General features: G+C 47.6%; 1 protein-coding gene across 1 annotated transcript in view; it reads right to left on the reverse strand.

Moving 5' to 3' along the window:
- Positions 1-271: 271 nt before the first annotated feature.
- Positions 272-21,775, reverse strand: part of PPM1D (protein phosphatase, Mg2+/Mn2+ dependent 1D) — a 31,865-nt gene continuing 10,361 nt past the window's right edge. The window contains exons 2-6 of the mRNA XM_081945438.1: positions 19,427-19,655; positions 17,445-17,569; positions 14,173-14,363; positions 12,719-12,964; positions 272-930 (exon numbers count right to left, since the gene is read on the reverse strand). Coding sequence (XP_081801564.1) covers positions 370-930; positions 12,719-12,964; positions 14,173-14,363; positions 17,445-17,569; positions 19,427-19,655 — 1,352 coding nt within the window. The 3' untranslated portion in view covers positions 272-369. The remainder of the gene's footprint in view (positions 931-12,718; positions 12,965-14,172; positions 14,364-17,444; positions 17,570-19,426; positions 19,656-21,775) is intronic.

Consider the following 21,775-nt stretch of genomic DNA (forward strand, 5'->3'; position numbering starts at 1 on the left):
TCTTGTTATTTTTACCTTTCTCGTAACCATAAATGCAAGTGTACCCAGGGAAGGAGACTACGAGTTGTATGAAGGAATATAAATTTACGCATATATATATATATATATATATATATATTTTACACCAACCTCTTTATCCTCCTAGGGACGTCTACAAATTCACAGTTATATGACAAAGGGGGTGGGTGGGTGTCAGAAGGCTGGGATAAAGCTGTTTAAATTAACCCGCCTTCTTCGACATTAAAAAATAATGATGTTTTTTTTTCTCTCTCTCTCTCTCAATAAAAGGGAGCAGAGAATGGAATTGCAGTTTCAAATTCCCTGCAAATCTCCAGGTTGGGTTGGATTTCTGGACGAGACGAAGAAGATTCAGCAAACACACAAAGCTTTCCTAGTTTGGTGGAATAAAGGCCCCCCCAGTTTTTTCTGTCCTCGTACACTTCGGCGCATGGCCAGCCTGTTGGTGATTTTATGCTGTGGGGTGGAAGAGAGGCTTTCGGGCTGCCCGCCAACATTTCGGGTCAGGACGCGTCTCGGTTTCTTCACCGCCGGCCCAGAGTTGGATTCTTCCAATGTCCTTTTGAAGTTGGCCAACGATGGAGTCCTCTCTTCTTCCTGTACTTTGGATGCATCACTCGGGGAGGCCTTCAAGGATTTGGGGTCCGGACCCACACTCCTGGCGTTGGAGGGAGACAAAGTCCCCGGTGGGTTTCGACCGAACGAGTCGTGCGCCCGCAGCCCGAGCTCTTTGCCGCCCTTCTCGTCCGGCGGCACCACCTCTCTCGAGCAAGCGGCTCCCAAACCGTCATGGTCCTTTGTCAGCTCGCCGGCTTGTTCCGGAAATCTGCCCAACGCGGCAGCACTGCTGCAGGAGAATAAAGGGAGGCCTTCCGAGGAACTCAACCGGGGCCACAAGTCATCTTCTACGACCTGGTGGGATTGAAAAAAATAATAATAAAAATGCACTTTCAATTTCAAAGATTCCTTTCAGTTTCGTGAAAAAAAGGGACCTCGAGAGCAGTGTTACAATATCTCAGGGGCTGCCCCAAAGAAGAGGGAGTCAAGCTATTCTCCAAGGCACCTGAAGGCAGGACAAGAAGTGACAGATGGGAACTAATCAAGGGGAGAAGCAACCTAGAACTAAGGAGAAATTTCCTCACAGTGAGAACAAATAATCGGCGGAAAAACTTGCCTCCAGAAGTTGTGAATAGCCCAACAACTAGAGGTTTTAAAGAAAAGATTGGGCAACCATTTGTCGAAAATGATATATGCTGAGCAGAGGGTTGGACTAGAAGACCTCCAATGTCCCTTCCGACTCTATTATTCTATTCTATCTCTTATACTGGTAGTCCTCGGCGTATGACCACAATTGAGCCTGAAGCATCTGTTGTAAAGTGAGCTTCCGACAAGCAAAGTCAATGGGGAAAGCAGGATTCCCTTACCAGCTGTGTAATTCACTTAACAACCAGGGCAAAAAGAAAAAAGGTCCCCCAAATGCTATTCAGCCTGGTCTCCAAAGCACCAGACAGCTGATATGTATCCTGGCTACAAACAACTGTCTGAGGAGCTGTGGGCGGATGGCATAAATTCTGGGGCAGGGTGCTTCCCATGTCAGAATACCCTTGTCCAAATTGTGCCTCTCTCCGTTCTGCAGCTATGATGTCATGAAATGTCTATAAGAAAACCACCCAGAACCCTAAACAAAGATTATTAGGGGGCTGGAGGCTAAAATATATGAAGGACGGTTGCAGGAACTGGGTATGTCTCATTTAATGAAAAGAAGGACCAGGGGTTGCCACAAAGAAGAGGGAGTCAAACTATTCTCCAAGGCACCTGAGGGCAGGACAAGAAGCAATGGGTGGAAACTAATCAAGGAGAGAAGCAACCTAGAATTAAGGAGAAATATCCTGACAGTGAGAACAATTAATCAGTGGAACAGAAGTTGCCTCCAGAAGTTGTGAATGCCCCAACACTGGGAGTCTTTAAGAAGATGCTGAATAGCCATTTGTCTGGAACGGTTTAGGGTTTCCTGCCTAGGCAGGGGGTTGGACTAGAAGACCTCCAAGATCCCTTCCAACTCTGTTATTCTGGTGTGCAATAATTGCCCCCTCCCCCAAGGAACAACACTAAAGCACAGTTCTAAGTCTTATTCCCAGCTGCCTTCGCTTATCAAACCCATTCAGGCATGCTGGGACTGCAATCGCTAGAACTGTGAAACAGACTTTATGACAGCCAGTGACCAGTACTTGGAGTCCTCCACTTACAACAGTTCATTTAGTGACTGTTCAAAGTTACAACGGCACCCCTAGAAAAAAAGTGATTAAGAACCATTTTTCACACTTATGACCGTCGCAGCATCCCCGTGGTTGCGTGATTTACATTCAGATGCTTTTGACAACTGACTCACACTTATAACGGTCGCAGTGTCCCGGGGTCATGTGATCCCCTTTTGAGAACGTCAAACGGGGAATTCCGGTTTCAAATAATGCTTTGACTAATTTAACAAGTAGAGTGAAACGCTTAACAACTGTGGCAAGAAAAGTCATAAATGGGGCAAAACTCGGTTAACAAATTTCTCACTGAGCAGCATAAATTTGGGTCTCAAATTTTATGGACATAAGTCCAGGACTACCTGTATAATTGCCCAAATTCCTTCAGCCAGCCTTGCTGGGAATTTTGTGTATTCCAATCTCCCAATATTTGGAAGTCCCTTTTTATTTGCTAAGTGACCTGGTAGGTCAAGGACCTCCTGTATTATGCAGGTAGTCCTCAACTTACGACCACAACTGAGCCCAACATTTCTGTTCCTAAGTGAGACATTTGTTAAGTGAGTTTTGCCTCATTTTGCAACCTTTCTTGAGACACTTAAGTGAATCACTGCAGTCCAGTGGTGATAGCTAAAAAATTTCCCTACTGGTTCTGTGGGTGTGGCTAGGTGGGGGTCATGTGACTGGGTGTGTGTGGCTTGGTGGTCATGGTCATGTGACCAGGTGAGCTCAAAAACCAACTTTCCCACTTCACACAACAAACAACACAAAAGCCACACAACTGACTCACACACAATGCAAAAGCAGCTGGACGTCACACAAAATGTCCCCTGCAACAAGCAGGAACCTCACAGAGTCACAGAGAGCTCCATAACCAACTATCACACTTAACACAAAAATAACACAAAAGCTACACAACTGACTCCTACACAACTGACTCTCACACAATGCAGAAGCAGCTGGACGTCACACAAAGTGGCCCCTGCAACAAGCAGGAACCTCACAGAGTCACAGTTAGGGCTAATATGTAGTAAAAATACTTTAAAAAAAGAAGAAGAAGAATGGTCATAAGTCAATTTTTCCAGTGCTATTGTAACTTCGAAAGTGTCACTAAGCGAACTGTTGTAAATCGAGGACTACCTGTACACAGATTATTCCGCCATACAGGTTATTTAGAGGAACCATGCGGTTGGTAAGCAAATCACGTGAGTGGACTTGTCGGAAAACAGCTGGGAAAGTCCCAAATGGCGATCACGTGACTTTGGGATGCTGCAACGACGGTCATAAATTTGGGTCGCCAACCACCCACATTTTGGGTGGAGGTGCTGCAAACAGTCATCTGGGTGAGGACCAGTTGTAAGTCACCTTTTTTTCAATGCCACTGTAGCTTCAAATAGTCGCTCAACAAATGTCTGTAAGCCAAGGACTAAACTGTCCACCTCTGGCTGGTGCAAGGAATTTCATGCCCCCCTGGAGGCTTCGTTGCCCTCTTCAATGCCATCATCCCCCGTGCCAGGAATGGGATCCTTGTGGACACTGGCTGGGTGGAGGGGCCCAATTTGGAGCTGGCAGCAGATTCAGACAGTGAAGAGGTTGGGGAGGAACATGGGCCAGTCCTGGAGTCTGGGGAAGGTTCTGAGGAGGGCTCTATGTCGGAGGCAGAGAGGGGGCCAGAGCCCTATGCCAGTTATCAGCTGCCTTCGGAGTCAGACATCAGTGGGGCAGAAGAACAGCTGGAGCCTGTTCCCAGTGTGCGCATGCGCAGAGCTGCCAGAGGAAGGAAACAGGTAAAGAACAGGGGTCGACTTGGGAGTGAGGCCACAGGTGGACGATGAATGTCCCCTCCCAGAGGAAATAAAAGAGGAGCGAAAGGGGAGTGGAGTTTGCAGGAGACTGTTAGTTCGCTTAATTGGTTGGTGACCCTCCGAGGCTCCTTGCCAAGTTCTGCATATCTCGGCCTGGCAGCTCTCCAAGACAGATAAGGTCTGTGACTGTAAATCCTCCCTTGAAAGACTTTGCTGGATGTGAAGGAGCAGAATTCACAGTCAATTAATAAAAGGGTTTTTTGTTGGGACCAGGAGTTTGCTTGAGGCTCTTGGGAAGCCTCGGTCAGAACAAAAAACCCTCTCTGCCACCCAAGTGGCCTCAAGGGCTCCCAGAAAGAGTACTAACGACCAGAGGACTGCAAAGAAGTATAGTCCCTTCATCCCACCATCAACATCATTAGGTCACCATCTTTCCTTCCACCATCCAGTCTGAACTCTCAGTACTTATCCCAAAGATGCTTTTTTTTCAAAAGGCAACTGTAGTTTCTTGAGGACATTTCTCTTCTCGTCCTAGAAGCTTCTTCGGTTCTGACTGAACGGTGGAGGGTGGAAGGATTTATACTCCTTGCAGTCACCTGCAAGTCATAGGCGCTCTCTCTTGAGAATGATTGAGGCCTCGGAGGTTTCTCTGCGCCCTTACGGTCACCTGAAAATTGCATATGGGTATGGAGCCTTCTTGGAACTGCTGAAAGGACTGTATTGTAAACGGGAGAGAGGGGGTGTCATGTCCCTCCCCTTTTGAAAGAGGGGGGGGCTGTTCAATCTTAACGTAGACGGCCTCTTTGACCCCTCTTTCAAACTCTGTGGGAAATGTGGACTTTGCTGCCTTCAAAACACTGGCCTTTATCTTTCAAATGCACATGGACTGCTGAATCTTGTCCAGAGGGATTTGTGCTCCTCTGTTGGGCCATGTGTTTGTGAAGTTGTTGTTTTGTTTCTCCAATGTACAAACCTCTACACGTCTCACTTAACGGTACTGCATGTAGCACATTGCTCAGTTTATGTCTGGGCATTTTATCCTTGGGGCGGACAAGCTTCTGCTTCAGGGTATTTTTGGGTTTAAAGTGTGTGTAGTCAGTCCTCGACTTATGACCACAATACAATACAATAGCAGAGTTGGAAGGGACCTTGGAGGTCTTCTAGTCCAACCCCCTGCCTAGGCAGGAAACCCTATACCATTTCAGACAAATGGCTATCCAACATCTTCTTAAAGACTCCCAGTGTTGGGGCATTCACAACTTCTGCAGGCAAGCTGTTCCACTGATTAATTGTCCTAACTGTCAGGATATTTCTCCTTAATTCTAGGTTGCTTCTCTCCTTGATTAGTTTCCACCCATTGCTTCTTGTTCTGCCCTCAGCTTGATTCCCTCTTCTTTGGGGCAGCCCCTGAGATATCGGAAGACTGCTATCCTGTCTCCCCTAGTCCTTCTTTTCATTAAACTAGACATACCCAATTCCTGCAACTGTTCTTCATATGTTTTAGCCTCCAGTCCCCCTAATCCTCTTTGTTGCTCTTCTCTGCACTCTTTCCAGAGTCTCCACATCTTTTCTACATCGTGGCGACCAGAACTGAATGCCTTATTCCAAGTGTGGCCTTACCAAGGCCTTGTAAAGTGGCATTAACCCTAAACGGGAACTTGGTTCTATTTCCTCTGTTGATGCAGCCTAAGTCAAGGACCAGCTGCAATTGAGTCAGAAGGGATCTTGGGAGGTCATCTAAACATACCCAGTTCCTGCAACCGTTCTTCATGTGTTTTAGTCTCCAGTCCCCTCATCCTCTTTGTTGCTCTTCTCTGCACTCTTTCTAGAGTCTCCACATCTTTTCTACATCGTTGCCACCAAAACTGAATGCAGTATTCCAAGTGTGGCCTTACCAAGGCCTTATAAAGTGGTATTAACCCTTCACGTGATCTTGATTCTCTCCCTCTGTTGATGCAGCCTAGAACTGGGTTGGCTTTTCTGGCAGCTGCTGCACACGGCTGGCTCCTATTTAAATGACAATTGAGCCCAACATTTCTGTTCTTAAGAGAGATATTTGTTAAGTGTTTTGCTCCATTGTATGATCCTTTTTGCTATGGTTGTTAAGCGAACCCCTTGCAGTTGTTACATTAGTAACATGGTTGTTAATCAAATCTGGCTTCCCCCCTTGCCTTTGCTTGTCAGAAGGACGTAAAAGGGGATCACATAACCTGAGAACACTGTGATAAAGATACGTTGGTTGCCAAGGGTCTACATTTTGATCAAGTGACCATGGGGATGGTCATACGTGTGAAAAACGGTCGCAAACCACTGTTTTCGGAGCTGTTGTAATTTTGAACGGTCAGCAAACTGTTGTGGCCCGCCGGTGACCAGCAGAGCTGGCCACAGAGTCGGACATTGAGGAGGCTGGGGAGGAACATGGGCCAGTCCTGGGGGTCGAGGAAGGCTCGGACGAGGGCTCTGTATCGGAGTCAGAGAGGGAGCTAGACAGCAGCGAGGCAGAGGAACAGCTGGAGCCTGTTCCCAGTGTGCGCATGCGCAGAGCTGCCAGAAGACAAGAACAACTAAGAAAGCAGGGTCCACGTGGGAGTAAAGATACACCTTGGAGGTGATTGGCCCCTCTGTGCCAAGTTTTGCCTTGCCCTGCGTTAGGAAACTGGTTATCTGGCAGCTCTCCAAGCGAGATAAGGTTCGTGTGGATAAACGTTCCTCGGAAAGACTCTTTGCTAAGCCTTGCGGACGGTGAATGAAAGAAATCCACAGTCGTGTCAATAAAATGGGATTTGCTGGGACCAAAACTCTGCCTCTTGCTCTTTAAGGAAGCCTGGGTCAGAACAGCCCCCACCCAAAAGAAACTCACAGAAAGGGACTCCAACTGAGGATCTATTCCATTTATTTGCCTCTTTCTTTGTCAAGAGCATCTCTTTTGTCCCCGGGTCATTACTCTGACTGATCCGAGTGCCCACCTCCTCCTTCTGCCCTGGCTTGGCACCCCAATGCCTCTCCGTCTACTCAGACACGTTTTCTGCAAGACAGAGGGCACCGAGTTACTAAGAGGATACCTGCCGCATTGCAATGCCACCTTGACATTTTGCAAGAGCTACCCGTAAATCCCTTCACGGGTAGTCCTCGACTTACGACCACAAAGTTTCCATTGATAAGTGAGACAGTTCTTAAGTGGGCTCTGCCTCATTTTATACAGGTAGTCCTCGACTCACGTCTACAATTGAGCCCAAAATTTCTGTTGTTAAGTGAGACATTTTTGGGGGGTGAGATTCGCCTCATCTTGTGACCTTTCTTGCCACGGTGGTTAAGTGGAATCTCTGCAGTTGTTAAGCGGATCTGGCTGGCCCGTTGATTTTGCTTGTCAGAAAGTCAGAAAAGGGGGATCACGTGACACTGCAACCGTCATAAATATGAGTCAGTTGCCAACCGTCCCAATTTTGATCATGTGACCAAGGGGATGCTGCAATGGTCATAAGTGTGAAACAACACACAACATAAATTTTGGCCTCTGCTGTGGTCGTAACTCGAGGACTACCTGTAACTTTGCAGAGATTTGTTGTAACTTAGAACAGTCATTATGTGACCAGTCATAAGTCAAGGACTACCAACCGTGTTTCCCCCAAAATAAAATCCAAGGGGAAAATAAGCCCTAATGAGCCTTTTGAAAGAAAAATTAATGTAAGACCCAGTCTTGTTTTCAGGGAAATATGGTGTATATATATACCCCTTAGCCCAGGGGTCCACAACACACACACACACCAAAAAATTACTCCATGGAACCAGTCCCTGGTGCCCCAAAGGTTGGGGGCCACTTCCTCAGCCCCTTTGCAAACCTTATACTAACTTCTCTTGAAGGTATACTCATGCTATTAAGCCAAACTGTAAACAGAAGGCTAATCTTAAAGGTAAAGCTTCCCCTCGCACAAATGTGCCACTCGTTCCCAACTCTAGGGGGCGGTGCTCATCTCCGTTTCAAAGCGGAAGAGCCAGCGCTGTCCGAAGATGTCTCTGTGGTCATGTGGCCGGCATGAGTCAACGCCGAAGGCGCACGGAACGCTGTTACCTTCTCACCAAAAGGTGGTTCCTATTTTTCTTCTTGCATTCTTTACGTGCTTTCGAGCTGCTAGGTGGGCAGAAGCTGGGACAAGTAACGGGAGCTCACTCCGTTACACGTGGCTAATCTTACACAAGATTTTTTGAAAAATTGTAAGTTGTTGTATTCGTTTCTCACCACTAGGAGGCAGCACACAACTGATTTTTGCGCTTGTATGGGGACTCATCTGGCACAAGTTAGCACTCCCCCTATAAATAGTCCTCAACTTACGACAACTCGTTTAGCCACGATCCAAAGCTACAACGGCACTGAAAACAGGGACTGACAGTCCTCGCAGTCACAACGGTTGCAGCATCTGCAAGATCCTATGATCAACATTCCAGTACTTTGGCAAACCCTGGTAATCTCTTGCTTGGACTACTGCAATGCACTCTACGTGGGGCTGTCCTCAGAAACTACAGCTGGCTCAGAATGCAGCCTCAGGGGCAACCCTCGAGTCCCCATATCACACTGCTGTTATGCAGGCTGGGCACTCTGTTTCCATGCCCAATTCAAGGTAGTGGTTCTTACTTAAAACTCTCGGGCCAAGCCGAGCTGTGTGTATATACACACGTGTGCTGGCCTGCCCCTCACGTGAGTGAAGCTGTGCACAAGCATGTGCGCACTGACCAGGGGTGGGTTTCAACTGGTATGGACCTTGATTCACTCAGACGTTTTTAAAACTCACAGCCTGTGCACACACACACACACACACACTTAGTGTCTAAGATGCACCCGTCTGAGTGAATCCAGGAAGAGGGAAGAGGCAAAGGGGCTGAAAGTGTGTGTGCTGTGCACAGGGTGTGAGTTTTAAAGACGTCCCAGTGAATCCAGGAAGAGGGAAGAGGCAGAGAGGCTGGAAGAGTGTGTGAGTTTTAAAAACATCTGAGCGAATCCAGGAAGAGGGAAGAGGCAAAAGGGCTGAAAGTGTGTGTGCTGTGCACAGGGTGTGAGTTTTAAAGACATCCCAGTGAATCCAGGAAGAGGGAAGAGGCAGAGAGGCTGGAAGAGTGTGTGTAAGGTGGTCAGTAATGTTGAAGACCGGCAAGGACAGCCATATTTCCTCTGTAAGTAGCTGTTTTATCGTTTTGTGTACTTATTTTATTCTTATTTAAGTAGTAAGTGCACAAAATAATAAATTTTCTTTTTTTATATCTTCTTTTTGTAGGTCATTCTTTGGGGCAAAGAATTCAGTGACATATACTTGGCCACTCCCAGAGTCACATAACTGCCAAGTTACTCCCACCCACTCACATGACCACCAAGTAATCCCCACAAAACAGGCTACACCTCTTACATAACAGGTTGTAAAAAAATTTGAAACCCACCACTGGCATTGACCCACTACTCACAGGACCCGGGTCCCCCTCTTCCACCACCACCCCAGCTGGGCCACCAAGCCGCAAAGATAGAATAACAGAGTTGGAAGGGACCTTGGAGGTCTTCTAGTCCAACCCCCTGCTTAGGCAGGAAACACTATAACAGTGATGGTTAACCTTTTTCCAATCGCGTGCCAAAAGTGGGGGGCAGCGCAGGGGGATCGTGCATGAGCGTTCCCACACCCATGCTATGTGCATGACCCCCCATTCCCCCCCCCACATTTGGCTCACGATGGACCCATTTTTCCCCCTCCCCAGGCTCCAGAACCTTTCTAGGAGTCTGGGGAGGGCAAAAACAGCCTCCCCCACCTCCTTGAGGCCTCCGGAGGCTTCCCTGAAGGCTCCGGAGCGCGAAAAACAGGTCCTACGGCCAAACTGGAAGTGACTTCCGGTTTGGCCATAGGGCCGATTTTCGACCTCCAAAGCCTTCAGGGAAGCCTCCTAAAGGCTCCAGAGGGCGAATAACGTCCCTACGAGCAAACCGGAAGTCTGTTCCTGAACTTCCAGTTTGCCCGTTGGGCCAGTTTTTCACGCTCCAGGGGATTCAAGGAAGCCTCCAGAAGGCAAAAAACGGCCATAAAAGGAGAGCAAAGTCAGCTGCCCAGCATCCTCATGCGCGCTGGAGCGGACAGGGCCACGCCTCACATGCTCTAATGAATGTTTCCGTGTGCCACCTGTGGCACTCGTGCCATAGGTTTGCCATCATGGCACTATAATATTGCAGACAAGTTGTTCTGCAATCTCTTCTTAAAAACATCCGGAGGCAAGCTGTTCCATTGATTAATTGTTCTCACTGTCAGGAAGTTTCTCCTCAGTTCTAAATTGCTTCTCTCCTTGATTAGTTTCCACCCATTGCTTCTTGTTCTGTCCTCAGGTGCCTTGGAGAATAGCTTGACTCCCTCTTCTTTGTGGCAACCCCTGAGATATTGGAAGACTGCTATCATGTCTCCCCTAGTCCTTCTTTTCATACCCAATTCCTCCACTTGAGTCATTTTTTAGCATTCAAGCTTACAAAGGCACTTTTAAAAGGTGACGGGCAATCCGTCCTCACACTTATAGCCGTTGCAACATCCCCACGGTCCCGTGATCGAAATTCAGACACTTGGCGCGTATTTACAAAGGTTGCAGCTTCCCGGAGTTACATGATCCATTTCTGCCTCCTTCCCAAGCCGGCGTCTGACAAACAAAGTCAATGGGGGAAGCCGGATTCGCTTAACCCCCCCCCCATGCACGATTCATTTAACAACTGCAAAGGTTCGCTTTAACGACCATGGCAAAAAAACAACAACACCCCATCATAAAATCAGGCATTGCTCACTTAACAACTGCCTGGCTCAGCAACAGAACTTCTGGTCCCAACTGGGCTTGTAGGTCAACAACTACCGTATTTTTCAGACTATAAGACGCACCGGAATATAAGACGCACCATGATTTTGAAGAGGGTTTTTTAAAAAAAATGGTTTTGCACTCTGCAGGCCTCCCAAACCGTGCACAATTTGTTTTTTGCAAAAAAAAAAATAAAAAAGGGGGGGGGGGGCATTTAGAGTTTTGGGAGGCTTGTAGAGTGCTCGGGGGGGAGGGGGGGACGAGTAGGAAAAGGGCCCATTTATCGCAAAAAACAAACAGGCTATTTTTTGCAAAAAAAGAAAAAGGCATGCAGAGGCTTTACGAGGCTTGTAGAGTGCTTCTGGGGGCTAGGGGGGGCAAAAATGAGCAAAAACGGCCCATTTTTTGCTCTTTTTTGCCCTCCCCAGTCCCCAGCCCTTTGCAAGCCTCCCAAACCCTCTGCACCTCCATTTTTGCCAAGGGGGCGGGTATTCAGTGTCTAAGATGCACCCAGATTTTCACCCGCTTTGGGGGGGGGGGGAAGGTGCGTCTTATACTCCGAAAAATACGGTACCTATAATTCTTCTTAGCATAGCTGTACGACTGAAAATCAGGCTTGTCAGACGTTACCGCTCTTCTATCCTGCTCTATGGTGTCAAACTGGATTTCTTCGAGGGCCAGATCAGCAGTGTACTCCTCCGTGGACTGGAGGGGCGGAAAGAGGGAGACACAGGACGACGTCTCCTGAAGCACCCTGCCAGCCAAAATGGGGTACGTGTGGCCCCCCCGCCCCAACCTCTTGCAGCACTTTACTGGCCAAAGCAAGGTACGGGCCCCCCATACATGGCCGTTTTGGCTGGCATAAGCACCGCAGGCCGGTCCTTTAATATTTCCAGCCCGGCCCCGCAATCCGGATTTAAGCAACCCGCTGTTAACTCACAAAGCATCCCTGGCCTGCTCTTGAGTTGCCATAGGCAAGGGGGGATGGGGAACTGACAATGCAGCACGGCCACAAACCTGAAGACACTAGAAGCATTTGAAATGTGGTTTTTACAGGCGGCTGTTGCATATGAGCTGGGTTGACGAAATCAGAAATCAGAAATGAGGAAGTGATAAGCCGCCTGGGGAAGCCAAGGGAAATCATCCAAACCAACAAAAAGCGAAAGTTAGAATATTTCGGACATGTGATACGACAGCCGGAAAAATAGGGCATCCTTCACTTAATCCTCCAGGGAAAGATTGAAGGCAAAGGAGGTCCAGGCAGAAGAACAGCAACATAGCTTCAAAATTTGAGGGACCGGTTTGGACAAAGCTCAGCAGCACTTTTTCATGCGGCTGTTGATAAAAATAGGATCGGCAACATGATCGGCAATGTCCAATGACAGATACGGCACAAGAAGAAGAATAGCTGTACATAGAACTGGAGGAGGTTTTTTTTTCTTTCAAAATGCACTTAAATCCATGAAACCTGGGGGGGGAATGCCCGTTTTTAATAGCATCCTAAAGTTGCCACTGTAAGGAAAGGAGGGGGAGGGATTGCATACTTTTGGCTAGAGTCGGATCTCAGATTACTGCAGAAGGCTTGGGAGGGGTGCACCTCATTGGGTAATGTGATTTATGACACAGACTGAGGGGAGAGAAGGAACAGGGGTAAAGTTCAGCTATAATTCAAATGAGGCTCAGATCTGACTGCAATAAGATATTGCTAAAATGGTGCTCCTAATAAATGATTGGTTTTCTTTTGAAACTTGGCTCGAGACTCGTGAATCAATTAGGGCATCTTTTGGAAACCTGACGCTTTCAGGGCTTGAGCCATGAAAGGAAACAAAAATCACGTTTTACCTTGGATGACGGAGTGGAGCATTGCGAAGAGGCGATCGTCCACGTTGCGGGGCTGCTGTACGAGGGTCCTTCAGCCAAGTTGAAGCACAGATCCTCCTCGCTTTGCAGACAGCCGCTCTGAGATTTTCGGCCGGGACATATACTGATGACGATGGCGCTAGTGTTATCGGCACGAAGCATACGCTGCCTCCACCGGCCCAGTGCTCGATTGACAAGCATTTTGGCTAAAGATTGTTGGTGTTCTCCCTTTGGGGTCGGAAACAGGAAAGAGAAGGAGAAAACAGGAGAATCACTATTCCAAAAGGCTGCGAGACATATGGCAAGTACACAAAGTCTGTTTAAAATCTCCATGCGACCACTGAAAACTGGAAAAGGTCTTCACTGCAATATTTAGACAATGCTTTAAGATGGGTGGACTCCCAGAATTCCCCAGCCAGCATGCTTTAAGATGGGCGGACTTCCACTCCCAGATTCCTCAGCCAATATGCTTTAACATAGGTGGACTTCAATTCCCAGAATTCCCCAGTCTGCATGCTTTAAGATGGGTGGGCTTCCACTCCCAGAATCCCCCAGCCATCATGCTTTAAGAGGGGTGGACTTCAATTCCCAGAATTCCCCAGTCTGCATGCTTTAAAATGGATGGACGTTTCCACTCCCAGAATTCCCCAGCCAGCATGCTTTAAGATGGGTGGACTTCCTCTCCCAGAATTTCCCAGCCAGCATGCTTTAAGATGGGTGGATTTCCACTCCCAGAATTCCCCAGCCAGAATGCTTTAAGATGGGTGGACTTAAACCCCCAGAATCCCCCAGACAGCATGCTTTAAGAGGGGTGGGCTTCCACTCCCAGAATTCCCCAGCCAGCATGCTTTAAGATGGGTGGACTTCCTCTCCCAGAATTTCCCAGCCAGCATGCTTTAAGATGGGTGGATTTCCACTCCCAGAATTCCCCAGCCAGAATGCTTTAAGATGGGTGGACTTAAACCCCCAGAATCCCCCAGACAGCATGCTTTAAGAGGGGTGGGCTTCCACTCCCAGAATTCCCCAGCCAGAATGCTTTAAGATGGGTGGACTTCCTCTCCCAGAATTTCCCAGCCAGCATGCTTTAAGATGGGTGGACTTCCACTCCCAGAATCCCCCAGCCAGAATGCTTTAAGATGGGTGGATTTCCACTCCCAGAATTCCCCAGCCAGAATGCTTTAAGATGGGTGGACTTCCACTCCCAGAATCCCCCAGCCAACATGTTGATGGGCTTTGTAAAGTTGCTACGGTTTACAGTGTTTGTCAAACCACAACAAAGTGATGATAGGGAACATTTTGTGATCAGGAGCACCAAAGACAATCGATTACTTGATCAAAGCCCATCATCTTTTCAAAGAAAATGCGTGCCGCGTTAAGGCTTCCATCACGCAGACCAGCAAAGAAAGCGAAGAAAAACGGACGTCCCGACAGCTCACCATAAAATACTTTTTCTCTTCGTGGTCCTGGCACATGGAGATAGCTTCCTGGGGTGGGATCATGTTCCACAGTCCATCGCTCCCCAAAATGATATATTTATGCTTCTGAGGATCCAGTGTGTGGACACTCGTGTCCGGTTCTGGAGAAACCACAAACTCCCCACTGTAGAAGTCGTAACTCCATAGATCACCTGTAAAAAAAAAAAAAAGAAACCCAGAGCAGAACAGATTAACAGAGTTGGAAGGGACCTTGTAGGTCATCTAGCCCAACCCCGCCCGCCCGCCCAAGCAGGAGACCTTACAGGCTTACACCATTTCTGAAAGATGGCAATCCAAATCTCTTCTTGAAAGCTTCCAGTGATGAAGAGACACGGACTTTTATTATTTAAGCAAAACGAGCGTTACTCTTCTTCCAAAATTGTATTTCAAGATATATATATATTTTTAAGAACGTCAATTCGGGGCCTTTCAGAATCCATCCAGCTAGGTTTCTCTAGTCTGGCCCACTGCAAACAGGAAAGTGGAGGTCTGGATCAGGGGTCCCCAACCCTTCGGACCTCAGGGACCCCTAAGTTCATAATTTTAAATCCCGCGGACCACGAATATGATCTGCCTAATGACCGGATGGGTAGGCGTGGCTTGGTGGTCATGTGAGTGGGTGGGTGTGGCCAACTCGATGTCACTCAAGTTGAGGGGTGCCGTGCCGGCCTCTACTCACCCCTCCCCTCCCAGCCACTCCTTGCCTGCCCACCCGGGCTCCTTAGGGCCCCAACAGGAAGCAGTTGTTGAAACTAAGCAGCCACCAGGAGAAAGAGTTGGCAAAACGGCTCAGTTCAAATTGGATCTGATGGAGAAGGAGGCTCAGCAGAAGCACCTCACTGAGGACTAGGAGCATAGGCTTTCCAAGCAGAGGGGAAACCTGTGGGAGTGCAAGGCCAGGTAACGGCACCTGGAGGCTTAGCAGGCTGAGATGGTCAGTCAGTTCCAGGCCATGATGCAGTCCCATTGGAACGAGGCCCTCCGGCTCTTTGCCATCAGCGGCGCTTCCCTCCAGCCTTCGCCCAAAGCCCCCCACCAGGAGGCTGAAGCAGACCCCAAGTCGGAATTTCTGCCCCCTTCTGACCTACACAAAAAGACCCCAAAGGGGAAGACTCTCTGCAGCAACACAAACGTTCATTGTAGTTATCCGTCCCAGGGGGCATAGTTTGAGGACCCCTGATTTAGTGCAATATAAAAAATGCAAATCATTTTTCTACGGACCACCAGTTGGTGACCGCTGGTCTGGATGATATTTGCTGGGTAAGGAACCTTCCTTGAAATATGAAATCAAGCAGGTCAAGGAAGAAACGTTTCATCTCATTTTTAGGCATGAAGGTGATTTAAAGCTCCTACCCTCAAAGAAGCAAACTGACAGCTCTTCTTCATCATCATACTACCGTAGTTAAGATGCTGGCGTAGAAACCAGGAGACAGGGAGTTCTAGTCCCGCCTTCGGCATGAAAGCCAGCTGGGTGACCTTGGGCCAATCACCAGGAGATGATGAATTCTAGTTCCGCCTTAGAAATGAAAGCCAATTGGGTGATTCTGGACCAATCACCAGGAGACTGTGAGTACTAGTCCCGCCTTACACATGAAAGTCGACTGGGTGACCTTGGGCCAATCACCAGGAGTTGATGAATTCTAGTTCCGCCTTAGAAATGAAAGCCAATTGGGTGATTCTGGACCAATCACCAGTAGACTGTGAGTACTAGTCCCGCCTTACACATGAAAGTCGACTGGGTGACCTTGGGCCAATCACCAGGAGTTGATGAATTCTAGTTCCGCCTTAGAAATGAAAGCCAATTGGGTGATTCTGGACCAATCACCAGGAGACTGTGAGTACTAGTCCCGCCTTAGGCATGAAAGTCGACTGGGGTGACCTTGGGCCAATCACCAGGAGATGGTGACTTCTAGTCCCGTATTAAATGGAAGCTGGCTGGGTGACTTTGAACCAATTACAAAGGATACAGTGAGCATTAGTTCTGCACTAGGCATGAAGTTCAGTTATTTGAACCAGGAGACAGTGAGTTCTAGTCCTGCCTTAAGCATGAAAGCCAGCTGGATGACTTTGGACCAATCACCAGGAGACAGTGAGTTCTAGTCCTGCCTTAAGCATGAAAGCAAACTGGATGACTTTGGACCAATCACCAGGAGACAGTGAGTTCTAGTCCCACCTTGGGACCGAAACAAAAAGCTGGCTGGGTGCTTTGTTAAATTAGTAACACGATTGTTAAGTGAATCTGGTTTTCCTGTTGATTTTGCTTATCCGAATATTGCATCCCATGATCCCAGAACAATGCAACCGTCATAAATATGAATCAGCTGTCATGTGTCCGAATTTGGATCGCGAGAGCACAGGGATGCTGCAAAGTCGTAAGGGTGGAAAAAAAAAACGGTCATAACTCCCTTTTCCCGGCGGCACTGTAACTTCAAACGGTCGCTAAACGAGCTGTTGTAAGTCAAGGACTACCTCCTTATGAATCCCTAAATCTTTCTGCCAATCGTCCCATCGTTTCATTTTTCCTTCTTGCTTTCTTAAAAAGTTTTTTTAATTCATTTTTTATAATGTGTGAACAGTGTGGTGCCTCAGTACCATACATTTCATACAAGAAAATTAATATTAATCATATTTGTTTCATTTAGCAAGCTTGTATAATACTGGTAATAATACACATCTTTATACTAAGTTATAATCTTTCATTGTTTAGTTATTCAGTATTTCAAGATGTCATTTTTATACCAATCACCCTATCTCAATTATCACACCTCTTGATATGAATAAAATATTATCAATCATGAAACGGTATAGGGTTTCCTGCCTAGGCAGGGGGTTGGACTAGAAGACCTCCAAGGTCCCTTCCATCTCTACTATTGTATTGTATTGTATTGTATTGTATATTTGTTACATTTTAACAAACTTATACAACTAATATCTTGTTTCCCTCCCCGGATAATAAGCCCAATTGGACATTTGAGCGCATGCTCTAAAATAAGCCCTCCCCTGAAAATAAGCTCTCCCCTGAAAATAAGCTCTCCCCAAAAATATTGCAACACAGCAGCAGCCCTGAGGTGACCACGCTCGCCGCCTCCTGCACCCCAAAAATAATAAGACCTCCCCAAAAATAAGGCCAAGTGCTTATTTCGGGGGTCAAAAGAATAAAAGACCCTGTCTTTATTTTGGGGGAGACAGGGTATTAATTCCAACGTTTATATTACACCAGAAGCTATACTTACCAAGGGCTCGAGCCACCGCCAAGAAAGGAATCTGATCAATAACCGTGCTTCGTCGGACGGGGCCGTTGTGACTCAGACGAGGTCGTTTCCAAACCACTCGATTCACACCAGATTTGTTGATCACACTAAAACAATCGGCGAGAACGGAGGGAAGAAATAAATGAAGGGTGGAAAGTTTAAAAGTAGAAACGAAAATGTCAAGGCATTGTTTGCTAAACAAGACTTCTACAATGATTAAAGGCAAGTTGGTATCTATAAAGCCCTAGGTGGCCTGGTTAACTGAGGAACAACAGCAGCAATAATAGTACTTAAACCTAAAAGTAAAGGTTCCCCTCTCACATCTGTGCTAGTCGTTCCCGACTCTAGGGGGCGGTGCTCATCTCCGTTTCAAAGCCAAAGAGCCAGTGCTGTCCGAAGACGTCTCCGTGGTCATGTAGCCGGAATGACTCAATGCCGAAGGAGCACGGAACGCTGTTCCCTTCCCACCAAAGGTGGTTCCTATTTTTCTACTTGCATTTTTTACCTGCTTTCGAACTGCTAGGTTGGCAGAAGCTGGGACAAGTGACGGGAGCTCACTCCGTTACGCGGCGCTAGGGATTCGAACCGCCGAACTGCCGACCTCTCTGATCGACAAGCTCAGCGTCTTAGCCACTGAGCCCTCAATACTTATATACCGCTTTATAGTGCTTTACAGCCCTCTCAGTCAGGATCAAACTCCTAGCAGTGAGCAGTGAGTTAGCCCCGCGGTGCTGAATTCTAACCACTGGGCCGCCATAGCTCCATATTAATTTTAGTTATAGGATAATCGTTTCAGTCTTGAATGGATTACTTAATGTTAAAACAAACTTATAATTGTATATTTGATATGACCGGGTTTTCCCGAAATAAGCGCTTGGCCTTAATTTGGGGGAGGTATTATTATATTTGAGGTGCAGGAGGCAGCGAGCGCGGTCACCTCATGGCAGCTGCTGTGTGGCAGTATTTTCGGAGAAGGGCTTAACTTAGCACATGCACTCAAAAGCTCGATTGGGTTTATTATCCGAGGAGGTCTTATTTTCAATGAAACAAGGTATAAGCCGCCCGGGGTCTTCTTGAGGGGATGGTCGTAGCACCACCATCAAAGAATATCAATAGGAATAGCCCTTAAGACTTATATACCACTTCATAGATCTTTGCAGTCCTCCTGAAGCGGTTTACAGAGTCAGCCTCTTGCCCCCAACAATCTGGGTCCTCATTTTACCGGCCTCGGAAGGATGGAAGGCTGAGTCAACCTTCAGCCGGTCAGGATCAAACTCCTGGCTGTGGGCAGAGTTAGCCTGCAATATTTAATTGAAACCACTGTGCCATCAAGGCTTCCTTCCTTACTTTTCTCTCCTTCCTTCCTTCTCTCTCCTTCCTTCCTTCGCAATAGCACTTAAGACTTATATACTGCTTCATAATGTTTTACAGCCCTCTCTAAGCGTTTTACAGAGTCAGCATATTTCCCCTAACAATCTGGGTCCTCGTTTTATCGACCTCGGAAGGACGGAAGGCTGAGTCAACCTTTGAGCTAGTATCAAACTGTTGGCAGTGAGCAATGAATTAGCCTCCAATACAGATAGTCCTTGACTTACGGCCACAATTGAGCCCAGAATTTCTGTTGCTAAGAGAAAGACATTTGTTAAGTGAAATTTACCCTATGTTACATCCTTTCTTGCCATAGTTGTCAGTTTATGACGGCTGCAGCATCCTACGGTCATGGGATCCCTTTTTGCGACCTTCTGACAAGCAAAGTCAATAGCAAGATTCATTTAACAACCATTTTACTAGCTTACACTGATTCGCTTAATAACGGCAGCCAAAAACATCGTAAAACGGGGCAACCGTCTTCCTTAGCGACAGAAAATGTGGGCTCCATTGTGGTCGTAAGTCGAGGACTACCTTATAAGTAGAAAAAGACACCTTTTCAGCCAACTTTTGAGCAAGCCAGTGAGATCTGTTACCTTCCCCCAAGGCCTTCAATCCGCTGCCTCTCCTTTGGAAGCTCAGGTTTATGATCCTGCGTCACCTCCACAGCCCGGACGTAGTCGTCCTTCGGGTCATCCTGGACTCCAAGAACCACGCCCGAGTCGCCCACGTGAGCCACGTACATCTTGGAACCACGGATTATTACCACGCTGGCTGTCGTGCCTGAAGTACTCGGGAGACCCGTCATGGTCTTCGGCCATTCTGCTGCAAAGGGGGGGAAATAATTATAAGTTATACAATAAACTAGCGGGATACCCGTGCTCCGCTATGAAACTATCTGATCGGGCTTGCCCCACAGAAGCCTCTCCTCTCCTATTCCCCTTCTCTCCCTCAGGCTGGCCCCATTGATCCTCTCCTATCCCCTTCTCTCCCTCAGGCTGGCCCCATTGATCCTCTCCTATCCCCTTCTCTCCCCCAGGCTGGCCCCATTGATCCTCTCCTATCCCCTTCTCTCCCTCAGGCAGGCCCCATTGATCCTCTCCTATCCCCTTCTCTCCTCAGGCTGGCCCCATTGATCCTCTCCTATCCCCTTCTCTCCCTCAGGCTTGCCCCAGAGGCCTCTCCAATCTTATCCCCTTCACTCCCTCAGTCTAATTCCTTAGCATTTTTCAGATGGGGAGAGGGAGTTGAATGTCTAAACTCCCTGCCCACAGGCTGGATGAGTCACGCGCTGGCCATGCCGATGCCCAGGTGGCAGTTGGAACAGAGTTCTTTTCAGGTGGGGAGGGGGAGTAGAATGTCTTAACTCCTTAGCACCAGAGCGTGTTAATAATAATGTAAGAAATACGAATGATCTGATGGTCATTTTGAAAAATCCTTTCTTAGTGAGCACCTAGAAGCCAAGAGGAACATACAGGCCAAATTTCAAGTTTGTAGACTTTACGGTTCTGGAAATTTTGTGATGATACATGAGTGGCATTTCACTTTTATAGAGAGAGAAATACATAAATCAGCAAGTAAGCAAGCAAGCAAACAAGAGAGCCGGTTTAGTCTAATACAGGGGTGTCAAACTCAAGGCCCTTGGGAGTGCCTAAATCTGGCCTGCAATGCCTCTGGAAGCCAAAACAGGGCGCAGGGGCATTGTAGTTCTCCATGGACTGGCCAAGGGGGAGAGGAGGGGAGGAGACGGGACTGATGCCTCCTCCAGCACCTTGCCAGCCAAAACGTGGTAAGGGGAGGCCATCAAGCCCCCCCCCCAATGCCTCATTTTGAGCCTGGACTGCCTCCGGGAGCACTCTGCGGGCCAAAACGGGACACCGGGGGGATGCATGAAGTCCCCACGCTCTGTTTTGTGCATGCATGCCCTGGGCAGCCGCTCTTCTGATTTCCGGCAGGCGCATGCACACTGGCCGCCTGGTCTTCTCATTTCTGGCGCACATGCACGCACACAATGGCACGCAAAGCAATTGATGGAGCACCCACAACTTCTGGTGGCAAGTTGTTCCATTGATTAATTGTGCTCACCGTCAGGAAATTTCTTCCTAGTTCTACGTTGCTTCTCTTCCTTGATTAGTTTCCACCCGCAGCTTCTTGTTTTCCTCCAAGCTGCTTTGGAAGCCAGGTTGACTTTCTTGATTTTTTTTCTCCTTGAAATGTTTTCGCTTCTCATCCAAGAAGCTTCTTCACTTCTAACGGACTGGTGAGGAATGGAAGGATTTTTATTCTTTGCAGCCATCTAGTCGTTAGCGCTCTGAAGATGATTGGTTAGCTCTTTGAGAGTCATTTGAAGACAGAATAAGAGTTGGAAGGGACCTTGGAGGTCTTCTAGTCCAACCCCCTGCCTAGGCAGGAAACCCTATACCGTTTCAGACAAATGGCTATCCAACATCTTCTTAAAGACTTCCAGTGTTGGGGCATTCACAACTTCTGGAGGCAACTTCTGTTCCACTGATTAATTGTTCTGTCAGGAAATTTCTCCTCAGTTCTAGGTTGCCTTCTCTCCTTGATTAGTTTCCATCCATTGCTTCTTGTCCTGCCCTCAGCTGCCTTGGAGAATAGCTTGACTCCCTCTTCTTTGTGTGGCAACCCCTGACGCAACCCTCTAGGGCAGTGTTTCTCAAACTTGGCGACTTTAAGTCCTGTGGACTTCAACTCAGCTATGCTGGCTGGGGGATTCTGGGAGTTGAAGTCCACAGGACTTAAAGTCGCCAAGTTTGAGAAACACTGCTCTAGGGCTATCTTAGCCTTGGAAGTGCTCGAAGAGTGTGGGGTTTGCTCTGATTTTTATATACCTTCCCCTTTATATAAAGGAAGTGGTTTGCGTTTTTTGGGGTTTCCTTTTTGGCTCTTTCATTGTCTCTTTCGAGTGACATGTAGATATCGTT

Source organism: Natrix helvetica (genome assembly GCF_964273705.1).
Source record: "Natrix helvetica genome assembly, chromosome: 2".
NCBI classification, from domain to species: domain Eukaryota; kingdom Metazoa; phylum Chordata; class Lepidosauria; order Squamata; family Natricidae; genus Natrix; species Natrix helvetica.